The sequence below is a fragment of the Micropterus salmoides genome, unplaced genomic scaffold (genome assembly GCF_014851395.1).
Source record: "Micropterus salmoides isolate LMB-PRFRI ecotype aquatic unplaced genomic scaffold, ASM1485139v1 Ms_hic_scaffold_4, whole genome shotgun sequence".
Lineage (NCBI taxonomy): Eukaryota > Metazoa > Chordata > Actinopteri > Centrarchiformes > Centrarchidae > Micropterus > Micropterus salmoides.
This window is the reverse complement of record NW_024043372.1, coordinates 30,545,314-30,567,510: the sequence shown is the minus strand read 5'-3', so window position 1 is coordinate 30,567,510 and position 22,197 is coordinate 30,545,314. Positions and strand designations below refer to the sequence as shown.

General features: G+C 41.9%; 1 protein-coding gene and 2 non-coding genes across 4 annotated transcripts in view; 2 read left to right on the top strand and 1 right to left on the bottom strand.

Annotated features, from left to right (window-relative positions):
* Window positions 1-22,197, bottom strand: part of fgd5a (FYVE, RhoGEF and PH domain containing 5a) — a 33,901-nt gene continuing 11,704 nt past the window's right edge. The window contains exons 4-21 of one of the 2 annotated variants that reach the window (XM_038696232.1): window positions 21,611-21,669; window positions 21,241-21,271; window positions 18,303-18,454; window positions 17,549-17,705; window positions 12,645-12,735; window positions 11,762-11,812; window positions 11,507-11,565; window positions 10,801-10,872; window positions 10,572-10,640; window positions 7,830-7,913; window positions 7,657-7,736; window positions 7,416-7,512; window positions 6,995-7,132; window positions 6,496-6,598; window positions 6,244-6,380; window positions 3,589-3,717; window positions 3,088-3,242; window positions 1-1,740 (exon numbers count right to left, since the gene is read on the bottom strand). In XM_038696232.1, coding sequence (XP_038552160.1) covers window positions 1,704-1,740; window positions 3,088-3,242; window positions 3,589-3,717; window positions 6,244-6,380; window positions 6,496-6,598; window positions 6,995-7,132; window positions 7,416-7,512; window positions 7,657-7,736; window positions 7,830-7,913; window positions 10,572-10,640; window positions 10,801-10,872; window positions 11,507-11,565; window positions 11,762-11,812; window positions 12,645-12,735; window positions 17,549-17,705; window positions 18,303-18,454; window positions 21,241-21,271; window positions 21,611-21,669 — 1,701 coding nt within the window. In that variant the 3' untranslated portion in view covers window positions 1-1,703. The remainder of the gene's footprint in view (window positions 1,741-3,087; window positions 3,243-3,588; window positions 3,718-6,243; window positions 6,381-6,495; window positions 6,599-6,994; window positions 7,133-7,415; window positions 7,513-7,656; window positions 7,737-7,829; window positions 7,914-10,571; window positions 10,641-10,800; window positions 10,873-11,506; window positions 11,566-11,761; window positions 11,813-12,644; window positions 12,736-17,548; window positions 17,706-18,302; window positions 18,455-21,240; window positions 21,272-21,610; window positions 21,670-22,197) is intronic. The other variant, XM_038696233.1, reaches the window with a different exon arrangement.
* Window positions 2,957-3,028, top strand: trnae-cuc. The gene has a single exon. It is a non-coding gene; the product is annotated as a tRNA-Glu (tRNA).
* On the top strand, window positions 4,102-4,173 carry trnae-cuc. The gene has a single exon. It is a non-coding gene; the product is annotated as a tRNA-Glu (tRNA).

The following is a 22,197-nucleotide window of genomic DNA, read 5'->3' as shown; positions in this document are numbered from 1 at the left end:
TACACTTTTTAAAGGAGTTTATTTTTATATGTAGCTATATACATAAACATTTACAATGCACTATATGCAAGAAGTACAGTCTATTATAACACTATAGGCATGGCACATAAGAAACAGGTAGCTGAACAATACTTGATGAACCAATGTGTGCTATAGAAATAATGCCCTTTGATGGAGTGAAATACATGTAGTGCAGCTGCTTTCTGAATGGAGCGGATAATGCCTTTAGGTAGGTTATTTAAGAGAAACTATCTACTATGTCTATGTCAGAACAGTAGATAAGAGTGAAACTCCAGTGTCCTCCCTACTGCTGAATATATGAGCGGCTCAGATGACTCTAACACTGACAGTCTATAGGCAGTATGACAATGGCTTCTTTTCAGCAGTTTCCAGTAAGTCAAAGTGGTTAAAGTATGATTTAAGTGGTTAAAGTATGATTTACCCAGCAGTGTACATACAGCATGAAAAAGGCTTCACTAAAAATTGCATAAGAGTATGTTCTTATGTTGCTGGACTGTAAATGAATTGTTCAAAATACTAGTAGTATTACTAGTAGCATTAGTATTAGTAGTATATATATTAAGAGTAGATAAAAAGCAAATGTTATCAATGTCTCTTCTGGAGACATGACAGTAGTACAGTACTGTGATAACATGAAGACAAACAAGGAGTACAATTTCATATCAGGCACATTCATCAATTGCAAATTGCGCTGCATTCAACTAGAAGAAATCAACTGGCACTTCAGAACTGTGCGACAAATGTGTCAAAACCTGTACAGATTCAAATTCAAGCTGTCTTTGAAAGTTTTCATCCTTCCAGAAGAACTGGGCCGAGTGGCTGTCATGCTGAGGGTCATTCCACAGCCTTGTAGACTCAATACAAGAGTAACACTGTGTCAAACGCCACAAATATAATGTACACACACGGTGATAATTGAAATGACCTCTAATTCAGAACATGTATCATCATTTCTATACAAACAAATCACTTAATTCACTTCAGTATTTGCAGTGTATACTTCACAATATATATTCAGAATACCAAATTTCTCTCTAAAACGGTGACCAATATTTTCCTTTTTACTAGCTGTGAATACTACTATGGAGCGAAGTTTGCTTTTGATATTTTTGCCAAGTGATGTTATACCTTTCACCAGACACAGGCAGTAAATGTCTCATGTATAATATATAAATGCAGGATGTAATGTTCTCCTGCTGAACCAAACCAGTTTAACAATCCAGTGGAACCTCAGGTAAAAGACACCAAAATACAGAAAAATGGAAAGGAAGGATAATCTTATGCGGGATGGTCCTCGAAAAAAGGCAAAGAGGGAATTCAATTTTTCAGTGAAGCACTTGATATGTCCAAGCTGCTCCTAAAAAGTGAAGGCTCCTGTGAACGCGGCTGGATCAGCACATTGGGAACCAAAGGATTTTCACAATGTTAGATCCAACCAGAGATTTCCACATAGTAACATCCCTCTAACTCCCCCCCAGTTTTATCTCCTTACCACTGGGTGGCAGCCTTGTCTAAGATCCTCCTAGTGATTACATTGCCACATAATATTCCACAACAGGTCGGACTTGATGAATCCCTGCTGATGGTCAGAGATAAGATGCAGCAGGTAGCTATGTTGTGCTCCACAGAGGGAGTTGTAGCAGTCACAGACAGCAGGGTGTGTTCAATTATATGAGCAGGTGCTATAAAACAGTAGCCTCCTCCATGGCATTGACCCATCTGAAACACAAGAAAAAAGAACGTGGGACCTTTTAACACAATGGTGTATTTGACACTTAAAGGGGCACTCCGCCGATTTTACATGACAAAGTCACTTTACTAGTCACGGGCAGTGCTATTTAGCCTAAGAAAACAGTTGCATAATGTCTTCTTTGTTTGGCTTGGGCTTAAGGACTACACATTTTCAGCAAGGGGTAAGAGTTTGAAAGAGGTAGGCTTTTACCATGCAGGGAACGTCTCACAAAGATATATACTATTGGTTGCACAATTGGAAATGAAAGATCCTATTTGAGCTTGATCCAAGCTAAGGATTAAAAGTCATGACTTTGCAACCCCTGCGGCGTTTCCCAAACTTAAATTAAGTGCCCTGTTAAAACTGCTATACAGCATTAAAAACATACGACTCACTTTGTAACAGTTTTGAAGCCAGTTTTAAAATAGTATATTACCAAGAAATCTATACATCTGTAAAAGGGATCTTAAAACTTACTTGTTTTCTTTGTCTTTTTGAGGTTTGTACATGTCTTTTTGTGGTTTCTTTTTTGTCTTCTCTCTATTATTTCCCTTTTTGCTCTTTTCATCCTTTTGTTAAGTGTTTTTTAACTTCTGCTTTGAAAATGATATCGATATAGAATAATAGATTTTTGAGTCTGGTACTGATTTTGATATTTGGGAGTTTTAAAAACCTGATAATGATATATGAGCTGGCAGTAAACAAACAATATTGATAGGATCCTTTAGATTTGTGATTAAAAAATGTATGGGGACATTTCCCAGCTGATATACTGACCTGGCTGATTTGTCAGTCTAACTCTACAGTAAATAACATTTGCTTGTTTGTTATTCTACACATGTATAAGAAAGTGCTCTCAAACGATCAGTGCATTGCCAAAGCTGTTACAGACTTTAAAGCTGTGAAACTCTTTTAACCAAAACATCTCTACATGAAAGGACAAATGTACCACAAAGTATTTTAGGTCCTGAAAAAAGCGTCAATCTGGACAAAATAAACTAAAGGTATAAATAATATCCACCCCTATTTGAGGCATTTTCACTGTCACTTAGGACAGCAGTCTTTCATAAGATACACAAGTCATATGGGAGTGTGAGAAAGTACACTATAGAGGCACAGCTCTGTTTATGCAGGATAATTTAGCCAGCCTGCCTGCCTGCTGTCACAAATACCACACATGCCTCAGACAGGTTTCCTGGCAGTTCCCTGGTGGTCTAGTGGTTAGGATTCGGCGCTCTCACCGCCGCGGCCCGGGTTCGATTCCCGGTCAGGGAATGAGCTTTTAAGAGGAAACTACAGCTCCAATTCAGATATCGATCTAGTCATGTCTATACCTGCGTGCAGTGTGTTGATCTTCGGCCCTGAAGGTGTAGTACAGAGTTTTCTTGTGGTAAAGATGGAACACGTTACTGCTTTCCTCTCCCTCTGGCCTCTCACTCAGCTTGACAGTGAAGCCCTGCAGAGGTAGACTCTCTGAAGCCACTTTATCCTGAAGAAGCCAGAATGAAGACACAGGCATGCAGGTTAAAAACAGCAATCTTGCTGTCAGCAGCAATATGTGAATAACTTGCTTCATGCTTCATGGAGAACAAAGCAGTGGAGCACTCAGATGCACACATGTCAAATCAAACAGAGAGCACAGAGAATCCCTTCATTAGTCACATAAAGTGTTCTGCCCAGGAGGAAAGGTTGAACAGTGGAAATGCACTGCATTGGCCAGATGTGCAGAAGAAAATAGATGGATAGAGCTGGTGAGGAAACGCCTCTGTGATTGAGTGATCATGAGAGTGTGTGAGTGTTTTGGGGCTGGTGTGGGAGACTCTGTGCCCCCTCACCTCACAGGTTGTGAAGGTGTAGAGCACCTTGTCTTTGAGGAGGAACCACAGCCGCTTCCACTTCCTTTTGCTCTTCTTCCGGCGTTGCAGACTGCCGCTCATGGCAGAGCCTTCCACGGCAAGTGTCACCTGATGAAATGCATGACAGATTAGATCCACAAAATATCTGTATCTATCTGTCTCTATCTGTATATCTAATGCAGATACACAGATAGAGACACTGGATAATGTAACTTGAACCTTTCACAATACCATAGAATTCAGTACAACAAAACCACAAACAAACAAAATTACAACAATAATTTGACCATAAGTCAACCATGAATCTAGTTTTTAATTCAAGGGGCAGAATTGCATTATATTCCTCTTATTTTGTCCAGTCCCTGGAGCTAGGAAGAAGGGTAAGAAGGTAAATAGTGAACCCTACTGGCAGTTGTTTTCCACTACATGCAAACGTTCATGGCTGAACAGTTAGATATTCGCATTAAAGAGTTTGCCACAGTAACATCCAGTTCCCTGATGGTCTAGTGGTTAGGATTCGGCGCTCTCACCGCCGCGGCCCGGGTTCGATTCCCGGTCAGGGAATGCAAACTTTATGTCTGTGAAAATTACTGTGGATTAGCTGATGTAGAAATAGTAATTTGTGACACATCTCAATGACAGTCTGTGTATTATAACTTGAAAATGTCATGAAAACATTCAACAGGAATGCTGCTGATATTGTCACCAACACTGCTTGAGCGTTGTTATACTGCAGCCAGAAACATTACCGCTGAGATGAATCATCACCTCACTGACAATGTCTGCAAAAAATGTACATTGTCAGCTTCGCTAAGATAACATTACTTACTACTCTACTCTATCACTTACTACTCTATTTAATTGAATTGGATTAAATGGGTATTCAATGGGGAAGACGCCTGCCTTTGGTGTGAGAGACCTGGGTTCAATCCCCCACTGTGACCCATCCACCATTGTGTCCCTGAGCAAGACACTTAACTCCTAGTTGCTCCAGAGGCGTGCGACCTCATGACGTGTATAGCAATTGTAAGTTGCTTTGGAGCGTCAGCTAAATTAATAAATGTAAATGTAAAAAAGCTGGGAGGGAGACTTGCACTGGCAGAGTGTCTAAGGCTTGGCCTAGCGGTTTGTGAACAGTACAACAATGCAATATTATAAAGAATTTCACCATTAACATTATTGTACTTCGGCATAGTTGAAAACAAGGTTGCATCTCCCTCAAGTAAACACTGGTTCAATGCCCCACCCAGCAAGAATGCTAGTGACTTGAATCAAACACAGTCACAATGTTGCAGGACCAGCAGGTGCATGCTGGGTCTGGCTAAAGTGCTAAATATTACTGTGCTCAATTGGCGACTTCTGTGTTCACTTTGAATTTTTTGCCATCAGTGAGGTGTGTGAAGCCTGTTTGCTGTTTTTGACAACAATCCCTATCACAGGTGACACTACAGAACACTCATTTAGCTGAAAAATTTTGAAAAGCGCAATTTTTCCAACCACCAGATTTTCAAGAACTCTCACTTGACGCACACCAGCTTTGCATCATGTCCTGGCTAACCCAATCAAAGGCAGACTAGGGGGCTAACACTACCACCAACTCTCCCTGGAGGGTAGTCACTGAATCAAGTCTGTTCTATAGATGGAGAATGTGAGGACCAGCATACATAGTCATGTTCACAAGTTAGTTAGTTAACAACAGTTAAATCATCATCTTCTAGTATGTTTTAATAATATTAGGTCTGTTTATTATTATGTGATTAGCAAAGGTGTGTGTTTGTGTTGCCACTACTGTTTCTGTGGCTTCCATTTAATAGATATAGATGACTGTTTTATGAGTTATGCAAAAATACATTACTGCACAAGCTTCGGTGCTCTCACTGCCGCCGCCTGTGTTTGATTCCCAGTCAGGGAACGCTCACTTTATGTCTATCTTACAAAAAGTCAGTCTGTGAAAGTGGATTAGCTGCTTGACAATAGTAATAATGATGATTTTCAATGGTCAAGGTTATATGTTGTCACCAACACTGATTAAACACTGGGAATCCACCTGGATTCCACCGGCTCTCCGCATAGAATATGCTGAGAGTCTATTTTTGACAGAAACTGCGTAAAGCTGTACAGAGCAGATCGAACCGGCTAGTAAGTCAGACACTGAAACAGCACAGAGAATTCTGAAATTCACAACACAAAACACTGTCTGTTAATTAGGTCTGTTTATGTTTCTGTGATTAGGAGAGGAGTGTGTTTGTATTGCCACTTCTGTTTCTATGGCTTCCATTTAATAGATATATACCGTTTTACAAGTTATCCAAACAGGCTTTCCTGCACAAGCTGATGAAAATGTTCGTGGACTATTTAAAACTCCAAGTAATGCTCAAGCTACCCGGACAGCAACACTCTTTATTTAGTGCTTAGTGAATAATAGACCATGATTTCATACAAAACAAACTATCTTAAATTGAGCATCACTAACTGTGCATAAACCTCAATCTTCACAATGATAAGAGGAAATGGAATTAATGAAATTACATTGTGATCAAAATTGGCCCCAGAAGGTGCCCTATTTTGAGGCTTGTCAAATGCATGTTTGAAATGAAATATAGGTACAGATGGCAAATGTGAATTGTAGTCAACCTGGTTGAGAGGGGAGGTGCTCTTCCTGCTCTTCCACAAACTAGGCGGCTGCAGGCTCTGGAATACAGCCGAGAGGGGACGGCTGGCCCGGTGAGTCCGAGGGCTGGAGTTACCGCACGCCCCCGACACACTACCACCTACAAACACACACAGTTAATACCATATCAAAGTGGAAATATACAAAGATATTTTTCTTTCCACTGTACCCATCCACCTGTGAGCCACTTCTACATACAGAAAGCTGAGATTCACCTCTTTTCCTGAGCTCAGCATAGCAATGGTCACATACTTTGGCCACCCTGTCTTTGAGGTACTTCAGTGGGTATCTGTTCCTGGAACAAGCACGACATACCACCTGTTCAGAGAGACAGAATATAAAGACTTACAAACCACAGACAGGGTCCCATTGCTTTGACCCCCCTGATACTTGATATTTGAACCAAAAGGAGCAATGACCATTAACAACAACAATAAATACTCTCACAGTCAGAAAAAATAAATAAATAAATAAAACATGTGACCAGTTTGATGACTGACATTATGACTCTTTCATTCAACAGTTTATGGATATTAAACAGTGAACATAGAATAATGGCTATACATAGCCATTTATTTTATTATCTTTCTATTAGTACTTCTAGTCCAGGTTGGCAATCTCCTGAAACTTGGCATCAAGTACAGTGGCACAAAACTGCGGTAAAGACTGATCACCAACAAGCCAAAGTAGTTTTTGCAGGTCTGTGTATCTGACCTTGCCACAGGCGTTGCAGTGGTGTCGTCTCAGCGTGAGGCTGAAGTCAGAGGTACAGTTCATGCACATCATCACATGAGAAACTGGCACCAGTACAGGAGCAGCCTCACCCAGAGCCATCCACAACTTCTCCCGGGCCTATTAGAAAGAGTAGAAAGATTTTATAAGCAGAAAGGTAGGTAGGTAGGTAGGTTTATTGTAACCGTATGTTAGTATGTGGTGAGACAGAAGGTGGCGATTACAAAACACACCCAATTATTAGTGTTAGTTTAAGGAATATTACATATTTCAGTAGTAAAATGTGTTTTAACTAGTCAAACTACATTATTACTGTTTCTCTTTTAGTTGATGCATTTTGTGAACCAACCCATATGAAAACTAGTTTTAAATTCATCAAAGAGGCTTTAAAAACATTTCTTACCTCACTGCAGGGTCCACCAAACGTACAGAGTCCTGCAGCATGGTCTGCTATGGCTCGACTCAATGTGTGGAACCAGTCCTCCCTCTCTCCAACTGAGCTGAAGAGAGAAACAGCCCAACAATCACACCTGACAATTCTGAAACACTTTAGGCTTCATGTCTGGAGTCATTTTGAACAGCAGAAAAGTCATAGACAAATTCACACTGTTTATTTCAAGGTTTTGGAGCTTTCGGATGCTCACCTGGCTGAGAGTGTAATAGTGATGTCAGACACCTCAATCCTAAGACAGTTCAGCACGTTGTCTAGGACAGGTTTGCTCACCTGTGTGTGAGGGGCAAAGACACAGTTCAGCCAATAAACATTGTACAGAGAAGTTGGAGATGAGATAGTCAGAGATGGGCAAAGTTAATGTACCTTCATCCCGGACAGAGAAAGTGTGTTCTTAAGCCTGTATTTCCCATCCTGCTGAGGGTAGGTGTACAGCATTATATCATTCATCTGATAAAGAACACAGAAAGAGCAAATAAGATGGTTAAGGTATATTATGTTTATTTCATTTGTTTATCATGCTCTTCAAATGAACAACATAGTAGATAAATTAAAATGTGAACTCAACTATTCTGAATGTAATTCCCAGAATTTACCACAAGGTGGTGGTGTTACCTTCACAGACATATCTAAAATTGCAACACACACGTCTTTATGTATTCTTTCTTTCTTGAAAACGATTGTCTGGGCTCAACTGCTTAGATTATGTTTCCTTTCACAGCATTCACACATGTCTGTGCAACCCCTCAGTGCAAAATTCCCATGTATGCATGCACACAACAACAAAAAAAGCATTAATAGTGTTTATTTGCTGGTCAGACCAAAAGCATTGTGATCCCGTGAACACACTGAGAGTCCATTGTGTTATGAGAGGTATTTCATATTTTCCCATACAAAAGAGATGACATCACTGGTCACACCTAATGTGTGCTCTAAACATCCGCTGGGGCTGTAAAGGCAGCATCCAGGAATTCTCCACCCTGCTCCGGGCTCCAGGCCTCCCCTCGCCCTTCCAGCCTTCTCAGGCTACACTGAGAACCAGGACTGGGTGGAACCGGCCACTTTCACTACAACAACAACACCACAAACAGCCGCAGTTACAGATTCACTGGCTGGAGACAAAACAGCGCATGATAGCCAGGGCTGAGCCCTGCCTGCGACCTCTGGGCTGCAGCCACAGCAATTTGTCTGCTCCACCCTGCGCTGCTCATTTACTCAAAGATTCCTTCCACAGAAACCCAACCAAGAGCCAAGTTAACAGACTTCTCAAACGACTTTCCCAGATGAGGCACGGCATGTACCTACTTGACCCCTTGGCACCCAAGATATTTCTTTTTCAGTATTTCAACTCATCCACTAAACCTTCACCTGCCTCTTTCACTCACACTCTCTTCCCTCTGACAGCTTTATATATCTAATCCCTGCCCTCACTCATTCACCCTGCTTCTCTTACTTCTTTGAGCCCAGGCTTGTGACATGGTTGCAGCTTTTCTCTGTCGCTTAGGTGAGTGATGGCTTTCATCTTCACTGTTGTTTGGATTTTCTTTCCTTAAAAGCCCATAAATAACACGTGACCCACTGAAGCCGTCCACTTGGCGAATGGCTATATAACCCTAATGCCCTACAAGGATCACCCTCCAGTACTCTTCAGCTATTTAGCTCAACTGCTATCCTATTTAGAAGGACAGAGAGAATGATGGAATACAGTAAAATTTAGAAAGATAAATAAATCCATATCTTCAAGTTGTGATCCATCTGGATCAACTAGAAAAAGCCAAAATCATAAATGCTGCTTCCGCGGATATGTAGCTCAAGCATTACTCATAACATGAGACAGCACTGATTGCACATGGAACAATAGAGTGGGCTTCTCTATTTCACGATGAATGTTTGTGTAGCACCACCATCTCTCTCTATCACCTCCCCCTCCCTGCATTCTACAGGGTGTCTGGCCTTCACTTTGCTGTCAGTCCCCTCCCAATACACAGGAAGCCAGCATCCAGTGACCCACACCAAACATCCTGTAAGGAAGTGGGGCCCTGGAAAACAAGTCCTGAGTGGGGAGGAGAGGAGAGGAGAAGAGCGGAGAGGGAGGCCCTTTCTTGATGGGTGTGGTGCCAAGTGGAGGTCTTTTACAGCCTTGGCCTCGCAGCCCCCCCCTCCCAACCTCACCTACTTCGCAGACCGACCTCCGCCCAACATTCCCCCATATTTTCGCAGACCACGCTAGCTTTGTTTTCACCGGCGCTTCAATAATACGGCAGGTGTTTTCAACCGTAGTGCACCACATTGAATCACTTATGTGGTAATGATTTAACCCCTTTGTCAATACAAGCTCATGGTGTGCATCCAGATATTGTTCAAACCCACAGAACATTATTTTAAACTCTAGTTGAGATACATAGAAACAATATGTCACTCAGAAAACATCATACAGCTTCAATAAAGGGTGGCAAAAAGTATGTAATATACTTCCAGACAGCATGGAATAATTTTCATGACCTACAAGAAATAGTTTGACATTTTGGGAAATATGCTTATTTGCTTTCTTGCTGAGAGTTAGACGCAAAGATTGATACTCCCATATCTGTCCAGCAGGGCATAAAGACTGGAAACCGAGGAAAACAGCTAGCCTAGATTTGTCCAAAGTAAAAAAAAAAATACACCTACCAACTCATCTGAAGCTTATGTTATATCTCGTTTGATTAATCTGTCCTAAAAACATCATGTGAGGTTGCCAGAAAACTACAGACTCCAGGAAGGCACTGTGCCTGGCCAAGAAATACCCTGGCACATAATCCCCTAATAAAACCACAAATTGTCACTTTTACACAACTATGGTGAACTTTATAGGCTCTGCTGGGCAGATTGTTTTTTATCCTTGGACAGATCGAGGCTTGCTTTATGCTAACACATATGAAAGTGGCATTAGATCTTTACTTCTACATTAAGTCTCAGCAAGAAAGGTAATACGCATATTTCCCAAAATGCTGAAATAATATCACTTTGAATGTACGGAAGGGAACAAAAGGGGAATAAATGCTACCTTTACAGTCTAATAATGTATCTGAAAGTGAGAGTGATACAGAAAGAACAATGAAATATTACCAGAAACAGATGTCGGGGCTGCCTGCTTTTCCTTGAGACCTTCATGAGTGTGCCCTCTTTGACAAACATCTTTCAAAAGAAACAACACACACAGAGAAAACACATATAAGGAAGGCATGTTAGGCGGTCAAATGTTTTAGACCCTGTGAAGGCCTTCAACTGCTGTTCACATGTTATTACAAAACAATGTTTTGCTAGTGAAACTTTAACACTGGCAAGAAGTTCTCACCCTTCCGGGTTTCAGGAGGTCCCTCTTGCCCTTCACGCTGTACTCTATGTGGACCAGACGCAGCAAGTTCTCCTGAGGGAGCAGAGAGAGCTTAGGGATGGGCAGGAGACTATCCAGGGATAGATGGAAGAGAAGACAGAGAATGAAACTGTCCCTGTGTGTTCATGAATGAAAGGGAGGGTGGCGGAAAGGGATGTGATACTGAATACTTAATGGCGGGGGGGTCTGGTAGGGGGATGGAACACAAAGGCACTGGGGATCTTGACAGTGAGAGGCAAGAAAGATAGCGGGGTTTGTGGGGTTAGCAAATGATCTCCATGGACTGCTCATGTTTGAGGGGGAGCATAAGTCATGCCCACCCTTACACTGCTCCCTTTGTAATCATACACCTGGGACTTTCTGATGACATCATCTTTCCTTGCCCCATGCGTTAATCAACAAGTTGTGGAGGCCGGCGCCAAAGAGGGATAGACCTCTCCTTCACTCCAACATGTCATTTAGAAGAAGGATTCACACACAGGGAAACCTTAGCTGTCTAACTTCTTCACGCTTCAGCTCCATCCCAAAATTGCTCTTTCATTGCCAAACAGAGAATAAAGACGTGCCTCAATAGCGGCACGCTGGGCTGTGAATATATATCAAGCTCAACAGGGGCTAAACAGTGTGAATGTTATAAACACATGGAGTGTATCCAGAGTAAACTCACCCCCTGTTTCAGATTGTCATTGGCCTGGTCAGCCACCTCGGACACGATCACCAAGGCAGCTGCAACACAAACAGAGAAAGAAAGAGAGAGATTTATCTAAATGAATTGAATACAGACACACACTGACTGTGACTCAACAACTAGGGCCTGATACATATCGAGCAGCTGCAGTGTGCATGCATATAGTGTTTGACCACTGAAAAAACATCGCTATTATGGTTATGAATATCACGGAGCCCCATTCTGCAGCTTTACCTTGTGTGTCCTCATATTCTTTAGAATCAGGAGAGAGGTTGTTCAGGTAATCTGGAGAAGACAGAAAAAAATGCCAAAACATGAAAACATGGCGCTCAAACGGAACTATTTAAATACATTTGAACTCTTGCTAAAGGCGGATTCACACCTAAAGGTCCAGTTCCTGAATCAAACCAGTGCAAGGCTGATGCATTGATTCAATTTTCCAGCTAGTTTGTTCATTTGAGTCTGGCATTCACACCAACCCAAATGAATCTCACCAGGAGGGTAAACACTCCAACTGGACTAAACAAGGTTGGTGTGAACCCACCTTAAGGAAAATGGTGACAATTTAATTCTTTAAGTGATCAGTGCACGAGGCAAGTTAAACTGGTTCTGAAATCTGATGTGTCTGTCTCTTGATTCCAGCTATCACTGTACTTTACTGTAAAATAAGTTAGCATAGCATAGCCCTGATCGACTCGAACTCCATTTGAAAAACAAGCATTCTTTGAAGTTGTAAGCTTGTAATCTTTCTGACAGACCTGACAAAGCATGACTTAACAAATCGGCATCATGGTGTGGTTATTTCGGCATCAGTTTGATCCGTTTATTGCAACAAAGTCACAGCAAAATGTTTGTTTTGGGTTCATACAGCTGTAATGGTGGGTTGTTTATTCAGATTTCGCATTGTGAAAGCGATCGAAGTGATGCAAGTTTAAAAATGGCATTGTGAGTGAAACCAGCATTAGCTAGATATTGCCATGTAATTTACTGAGTCAGCTGAATCTTCTCTACATGTGCTACTGTTACTCTACACTAAGTTTAGCAGATAATTATTACTAAGATGTAATTGCTAAAATGACTTTCTTTAATGATTTCTATGCATGTGTTTGTGTGTTACCTGTGAGCAGCATTCGATATTGAAGTATCCTCACTATAATCTGCAGCAGCTGGTGTTTCAGTGGGACTTCAGCTTCTTCTGGGCTTCTTGTCTGCACACACACACACACACACACACACACACACACACACACACACACACTAGTTAGATTTTCAAAACAGGGAAATATATATATATATATCACAACTTTTCAAAAAATGTTATGGTAAAGATGCTTTAAACTTGTCCCAGTCACTCATTGTCTTTGCTTGAACTTGGATTGTATCCTATATGAAAAGTTTTTTTTTATTAGTGTTCATTTATTTAATAGAGAGCATAAGTCCCTCCCCTTCCTGTGAACCAGCATGGGATCTTATTTTGGAAAAATATGCACGGTACTCAATGGCGACAACACATTTTTTGATCCTGTTTGAATTGTGGCCTGAATTACACAAGATCATTTTGCAAATCAAGACAGCTGGAGTTTGTCATTAAACTGCTGAAGTCTAAGACTGTGAAAATACGTAATTGGAAAGACGACAAGCCCAAAAGTCGCGTATGTGACGTAACTTTTTCTCTCAATGACTGAAGCTTATGTTAAAGAACTTACATGTGTAGATGATGAAAGGACAAAATGTCGATGGATTAAAAACATCAGGTGAGATACATTTGTGCGTGGAACATAGCAATGTAACCTAGCTGGTAGCAAGCAATCAATGGATGTTAGCTAGCATTACAGCATTAACATGTTGATGACAAGTACTGTGTGAGAGAGAGCTATAGTTCATTGAGCAGTTTTCACCCAAAACTAAATGTTACTTTACTGTTTTTCAACAAGCTGCGGCTGTCTTGACGGACAAATTGTCTTTTAAATTAACAACCATCATTTTTTTAATTCAGGGTACAGTTCAAATGGGATAAAAAAATTAGTGTGTACATATTTTTGCCAAAATAAGGTCCCATAGGGCAGAAGCTGAGGGGACGGACTTAGGCTCTCTACTGTTTAACTGTATATGGCACAGACATCTGAGCATTTCTGATGAATAAAATTATAGTGAAATTAAAAATTTCCTCAATGTGATGATGATGTCCCACCCAATAACCTTTGGGTGTCCCTGGACTGCACCCAGGACACCACAGCTCTGTGTCTTCTAAATGTAGGTAACCTCTATAATACAATGCTACAAGTCAAGGTCACAAGTAACCAAGGGAATATTGTTCGGACTGGCTGACCTTCACGCATCTTTCCAGGACACAAAAAACCTGAACTACTCCCATTCTTCTTCTCAGTAGTCATTTGCAGGTGAAAGGGGACAGAAATTGGCACAATCAAAGAGAGCTTTAGAAAATCAATCAGGATCTAATTGTCTCTGACAGGTATTTATGCCCTGAGCGGTAGAGGAGCAACGGGGGACTGGGCACGCACACACACACACACACACACACACACACGTTTAGTCTTTTCTAATCCAATGAAGTCCTATCCTTCAATAGAGAGGCACAGATAGCACCCTGCGGGAAACAGCATCTTCATCTTATTTATACTGCACACACAGACACACACACACGGACACAAACAAGAACACACACAAACATACTTACCTCATCTCAGACACACAAACTAACTCATACAATATATTATTGATGCACCCCTCCCCACAGCCCCTCCTTGGGCTTGTGGTGAGATACCACTGATTAGGCCTGAAAAGGGGAGGATCCGAGTTGAACACACCACTCTTTGTTTTCATGATCCCAGTCTAGAGTGCAGGAGGTGAGTTAAAAGTCAAACAGAGAGCTGATGCCTTTTTTAATGAGCAGGCCCTCAAGAATACACTTCTCACACACTCAACTTCTACTTCTACAGCTCCTCCCACTTTTCTGCCCCCCTCTCCCCTTCCTCCTCCCTCCTGATCACTGCATGATGCATCCAGTACAATAATAACCAGCTCTCCATTATTAAACCCGCCTGGCTTCAGAAAATCCGCTTTCCTCAAGTGTTGCTTGTAAATTGTCATCCAATTGACACTTGTTCAGAAGAAGTGGCTTTCCAGAGATGCTAATTAGCGTGTGGTTTGTTTGGGCCAGCGAGCCAAATGGAAGAGGAGAGAAGAGGGAGCGTGTGATGCCTTGTGCTAGGAGATAAACGCATACACACGCACATGCACGGACAAACAAACACACCTTTCAGACTCTGTCACGGCCAGCTGATTTGCTGCCTGCACACACACAGCTGATCTAATTGGGGAGTTGTAAAGGAGGCTGCTTCTCTAATTAGCTTCTGTCTGCCTCATTGCCCAGCTGCCTTTACAAGGAATTCACTCCATCGCTCTCTCCCTCTATCGCTCTCACTCCACCTGCTGCACAGCCGCCTCCTCTCCTCATGGGCTTCTTGCACAAGAGAAAACACACCAGGCTTTACACAAACATGGGCCATGACATGAATATAAATCCAAGCTGGAGTGCTTGGGAAAGAGATTTCATAAAACCAGTTTCAGGAGATCCACACAATTCGTGTATGGACATGCCCCTGCAAAACAATCAGACACAAATACAACGAGGCACAAACACTCTCACACAGAAAGGGGAGACACAGGCACACACACCACACAGTGTTGGCCAATGTTTATAGATGGTGTGGTAAACAAGCAACTGGCTGTGGAGAGGAGGCTTTAATCCTGTAAGGGTCTAGCTCTGATCCGATCAGGGTCTGTGGCTACTTCATCACTGTCATCACCACATCCACAATGAAATTACTACCACTTATACTGCTGGACTTTGGCTTGCAGCAATAATGATGGAGGAGCAGGCGGGTAGAGAAGAAAGAGAGGTGTTGAGGGAGGTAAGGGGTTAAGTCTCCAAACAGCAAAAGAGAAGAAAATACTGTAGCCTGAGGCTGATAAAGGGATGAATGAACACTGCAAATTTGCAAAAGAACGGCTGCAAGCAGTAAATGAAGACATTCAGATGGGTATTTCCACTCCTATGAAGTATAATGACTTGTGAAGTGTCACACAACCAACAGATTAATTTAATGAGCGTCGTCCCTCTCAGTTGTGGGTATAGTCTATTGTGTGACCCGTACGATCCCCCTAGCTCTCCCTTAGCCCTCCTTCTACCTCATTACAGTGGGGTCACACACACCCTGCAATTCCCAAGGCAGTGCTCTGATTCAACATCACACACACACACACACACACACACACACACACACACACACACACACACACACACACACACATAATTCCCTGGTGTGGGAGGGTGTGGAGGACAGACCCCGATTACAGGCTTATATTCATATTGGGAAACGTAAATACAATATGCAGTGTGTGTTTGTTGTGGCTGGTGTGTTGAATTTGCCAGTGGACTGAGGAAAGGTTATTGAATATGCCTCTGGGTGTTAATTTTAGAGGTGTAAGATGAATCACAGTCTTTACATGGACACAAGTGAGGAGTAGGGAAACCCAATATTTATTCTGACCAACCTTTCCACAGGGAAAAAAAATATTCTTGTGCCCTTAAGATGATATCCTTTCATACACTTATTCCTATTTCTAAATCAATCCATTTTATGGCTGCTCCAGATAGATGATTTATGATGTCAGAAAAGGGGCTAATATCAACTTTGTGAGCCTAAAATGAAGTGACACATTATTAACTTTGATCAAGCTTATCAAGGGCTCCATTTTTACCTGACATAGACCAAGCGTGAGAACATGTTGTAAGATACTGAAGGTCATTGTTTACTGAACATGGTGACAGTTCAAAGTCTTCCTCTCTTACCTATACTCCCTTCTCTTTACATTAATGCCACTAAGTCTGGCAAAGCCTAAGTGATCCTGGGAAGGGGCAGATGCTGCTGAATATTCATGAGCGGAGACAGTTGGTACCTTGTCCATTCGCTTTTCTTATCAAACTAGAAACGCCTGGAACCATTTTGTCAGCCACTCACAGTGAATCAGAGAACAACATGGGACTGGTAATGCAAACATTTAGGAAGAAAGGTGCTGAGTTGTGAAACCCAAACTTTAACATAAACAGAAGCCTGGGAAAGTGTTTTTACTAATATGTGATACACAAATTGAAGCACTAAATATTGGATATAAAATCTACTAATTACTAAACAAAGACTAAATATGAGGAAATCATTTTTATTTTGTATTTTTTTTTATTCAGGGTAACCTGCACAGCCGTTTTAAACTGTGAATCAATTCGATAGACATGGACACAGCTTTATTCTTCTCTATGGGCTCTCTTGATATCCTGGCTTTTAGTTAAAAATAGTCAGTTTGTTTGTATTGTTCCCAGCCTGGACTAAACCCATTTCAATTTAACATAAGGATTAAGTGTTGATTAAGTTGACCAAGCACACAATCTGTGGACCACTATGACAGTGTTACAATGAGCTTTTGCTGAATTTTGATCCGGTGATCCAAATCCCACTTCCCTGCTCTCCAGGGAAGATCACGGATGAAGAGATTCATGCTGGACAAAGAATTAGTATTTGGTGTGGAGTGGGTATGAAATATGCGAGCATGAGAGTGGAAAGGTCAGTCCCATGGAGAGGGGATGGAGAGAGGATTTAGAAAGGCCATAATCTCTCTGTAGAAGCTGGGTGACAAAATCTAAGTTGAGGGTCGCCGAGTGAGTGCCAGGGGAAATACAAGCTTCGTTCTTTTCTCCTTGGAAACACCCACAAGGCTTCCCTTTCCCTCCACAAACATGGAAACTGAACCTGAGATTTGAATATGTGACTGTCAAAATACTTCTACCTGTTAGCCTTTGGAGAGAATCCTTTGGTATTGAACAGTGCTCCAAACCCACATTTAGTCTGCTCAGTAAAACACATACCAACACAAGCAGGAGACACACACAAGTAAGAGCTGCCTTTATCTGCTCAGGTTTGAGTCTGTATTTTCAGTGTTTACCTCAAACTTCTTGACGATGCTGGCGAAGGCCTGGTTGTTCCTGCAGCTCTCCTCCAGTAAGGACATGCTGCGATCATACTCGGAGATATAGGTGTCAAACACCCCAAAGTCCTCCCGACGTGACAGGATCACATCAGCTACCCTTTGGCTCTCCTCCCTACACAAAACGGAAAATCAGAGAAAATCAAATTAAGTACTAAGTACTAATTATTTTTAGTCACTTCATGTACAGTGAATGTTTGCGAGTTAAAGAAAAAAAAATCAAAACAAGTCTACTGTATAAATCGCAGTGAATTCCAAGTGTCTGTAAGTTATTATTATTACTAATAAATTAATTATTGCTTTCCATAATGATTGGAATGACAACCTTCTGCAAACAGATAAATATTTGACTTTTGATTGTAAGTTGTGCATGTGGAAAATCGTTCTCTTTACAAAAAATGCTACATTCATTGTGACTGCACAGCATTTTGGTCTCTAAGGGGTTACGTTGTCCCTTTCATGATTGTGGAACATCTTAAAATGCTGAGTGAAGAAAGAAGTTGTTGCTGAGGGTCTCATACTAAGGCACTAGAACTACTGTACATCATCCTGCTGTGCACTTTAAAGCAGGGGTAGGATGGTATAATTATTGTGACATCAGTGGAGAATTATGTCCATAGTCTCTTACTCCATACTGCATTAGTCTGTCTCAACTCTGGCTCAGCTGTATTTGATGTATGACAACAGGCCAACAGTCCATGGTGCTTCTTACCACTGAGTAATGCGTTCTTCCAGCTCAGCAAGGATGCTGCTGTGGAGGGTGTAGACCTGGGGCAGCACGCCCAATATCTCTCCTAACCTCTGCTCCTCCAGCACAGGCTTCCCTTCCTCACCCTCAGCCTCTGTCACTGCTGACCTAAAGTCCTGCGCAAGAGAGGGAAAACAGGGTTTGTGTGACTTTTAATAAGACAGAAGTGTGGTGTGGAAAAGAGAGAGGAATGTCGGAAATGGTAGTTAGGATGAAAGGAGGAAGGGAGGGTGAGCAGGATAAATGAACGGCATAAAGTAATGAGGAATGAAGAGGGAGAGAAAATGGAAGGCAGGAAGGTCAGATCCCCCTAAACATCCTTCCTGCCACCCTCCCTTCAAATCACCTCAGTGCCTGCCCACCACTTTGGGCTCTGTCCAGGCATTCAGGAAAGGCGGCCCTACTTGCACAAGACTTACACACCAGGTGCTGTTGCATAATGACCTTGGTGCTCAATGACACAATGCTGGTTTGTACATCCCCACTTTTAATTTCTCAGTAGACAAGAGCCGAAAAATTCACTGATATATAATGTTCCATTGAAGTCCATTCAGCACACATAAAACATAAGCCACAGGGATTAATAGCTGCAGCGTCTGTGATTTAGAGGACTAATATGAGGACTTATTGCACATGGGAGTGAAAAACCAGTGGAGAGGTTATTTATCTACTCAGCAAATGAAGACAAAAAAACAGATGAAAGTAGGTGAATCGTTACCAGGTGTCAACATGCTTTAAAAAATCTCAGTTTTCTCTGTTGGCAAAGCTGTCTGCCCAACTCATGTCATATATAAAGCCTATGTGTGTCTGTAAAGCATAAGTGCCTGGGGCCCATCTATTCCAGTACAGAGTAAAGCACAGACATAAAGCAAATAGAGTTGTCCCAGTCGACCGCGAGACAATGTGGTGACACTGGGCGCTTCAGAACATACCGTTCATCATGCACAATCGATCGCGTTAGAGTTAACATTCATCATGTCTGCCGGGGAGAAGAACAGCTCTGGTTGACTCTGTCTCACAGGGTTGGACACAAACACTCACCCCCCACCCCCACCCCCACATACACAAAAACACACACACACACACACACACACACACACACACACACACACACACACACACACACATAAGAGAGAAGACAGTGAGAAGAGCTTTACTCTCCATTTCGCCAGTCCACTCTCCACCATATCCCTATTTTCCTCACGTAAGGCAGGTCAAGAAGCAGCGTTAAGCAGTTGGTTGAGCAGTCAGTCATGCTCGGTCATAACTCAGCACCGAGAATCTGCTCAGAGGTCACGGGTTACAAACGAGAAAAAAAAAAGAGAGTCTGAGCCTCATATGTTGAAGCTGTTATGGGGAAAGTCCTTTAGAAGAGGAGCACGGCCTCCCTTCCTATGTGGAGACAGGGTTTGGAAATTCTTTGTATTCTTGTTATTCCTTATCAAACAATGGAACAATAGCTCATGTGTGCCTCTCACTTAACGCTGCTCCTGTTCTCCCCCCCCCCCCACACCAACAAACTCTGTGTTTGTGCATGCTGTGCCGCTGGAGTGGGTCCCAGCTGAATTACTCAAGTTTCATGCCAATTATGACATCCCTCTGCATCAAATGGTAAATAACATCTCGACACATCCCAGTGTGAAGTTTGAAGAATGACAAGACCCTAACACTGTACCTATGCATTATGCAACAGTATGATGAAAAAGCCCTCAATGTCACCTTTGAAAGGTGGCAAAAAGAGTCAATGAAGTGGCATGGTTACACCAAGGAGGAGCTTAAGCCAAGGTTTCTCTGTCTCTTTACAAGTCAGAATTTGTGAAAACAGATCATTTACACTGAATTAATCATTCAGGCTAAACACAGGCATTGCGGCCAAAATGTCAGTTCTGAAGCACTGATGCCCATATTGACTTGCAGCATATGTTTCTGTCAGTGTTGGCATGCGGCAGCTAATTAGTATAATTGAGCATCATGATGAGATTGCAGATTTATGATTATCAGATGGGGTCCATTGTATAATATTTGCATTAGTTGCTATTTAATGGCATTCAATTACACATTACACAAAGCAGCTGCTTTTGCACTCACAGCACGCTTTCATAGCGAGGGGACACAGATATGAAATTCAGGTTATGACGTTATTCAAGGTTATAAGGTACAGGCTGACTGATGGGCTTCTCTGGGTTCAATGACTCTACCTGTCAGGTTTGTACTGGCAATCGTAACATTAATAGCAACTCCATTGCTCATTCCATGCCATTCTTTAAAATGTGCTGCCATCTGACCTCTTTTCTATATCTTTCCTTTCGATACAAATTCTAAATAATTCTTTGAAGCTTTTTTGCAGTATTTTTTGGTGAATATCTGCCTTTGCTCCTAACTCTGCAGGGATGCGGTCTTGTTTTGACAGGCAGTGAGTGAGAAATGATGGAAATAGATGACAACAGTTGGCTGTAATGCATGGTCGACCTCGAGAGGTTTACCACAGCTCACCTTTAAATCCTCAGTCCTGCATTAACTATACTTGTTTTGTTGCCTTTTTGTGATTTTTAGGTAGCAGTCTGCCAATTAAGTTCCTTGGGTATCAGTACACATATCACTTGAATAATGATACAAGGACAGCGTCACCGAGAGCGCCTGGTTAACGCAGGCTGCGTCATCTTACAACTGACCACACCAGGGCACAACATGTCTACTTTATCAAAACCGGAAGTAGATCTTGCTGCAATAACATTGATAAACCTGAGCATAGTAGAAGAAGGAGACAGAGACTGTAGAGCAGACGCAGGATATAATGTTATCAGTAGGTTGTCAAGAAAATGTAATAGGCCTTGAAGCAGGAGACATTTGAAGCTAGTGTGACACGCTTATGGCGTGGCAGCAAAGGGTTTTGTTTTTTTACCTCTTGAAGATACTTGAGGGCGCTGACATGTCTGGAAAACAAGAAGAGAGAAACACAAGATTTAATTAAACCGTGAAAAGGAATTTCCAACCTTCTATGCAACTATGTTAATCTTTCTACAAGACTCATTAAATTTTCTAAATTATGCATGATGGGAAAACTACATCAGAAGAACGATGTATGTAGCAGGGCAGGGGCAAGGTTGGTGTGTTTAATAAGTTACACAAGACACAAGTAATTGGCAGTTGGGAGGAATTGGAGAGTAGATACTGTGCCTCAAAAAGACAAAACATCAGATTTTGATGCAGCACATTTGAGACATTCGATGACATTCAGGAGAGGTGTGCAAATGGGGAGTGCAGACACTCACAGTCTCTCTGAGTCGACGAGCTCTTTGGCGATGTAGAATGCACGGGATCGGCCATCAATCTGGGTGATGGGAAGGGAGAACAGTGGGAGATGAATGAACACAGCTAATGTTTAAAGGCTCTCTGTGGGCACTTACTCCCCACAAACATTAATAGGAACAGCGGCGCAAGGAGAGTGGTGAAAAAGCAAATTCACTTTTTTTTTTTTTGTTAGATTTCTGCTGTCAAAATAAGACTGATGATTTCATTACAGTGCAGCATAGACACGAAGGCTTTCTCAAATACAGGGCTTTTAAAGTCAGATGCATTATGTATGAGAGGCTATGTGTGTGTGGTGACAACAATGCTGCCCATTTATTTAGAGGCTAATCACAGGGTCTCAAAACATCTGAGCCAAAACATAACATTGAAGCCATTTAGGGGTTTACCAGCAGGCCTCCTGTGCTTTATCAGTGTTATTTTTTCCTACGTGGGGCATTTCACAAATACTGCATTAAAGACACACTGATCCTCATTTCCTTTGAAATAAAACCAAACACACACTTTTATTAAATGAAACTGTTCCTGGGGCCAACTCAAGTCTCTCTGT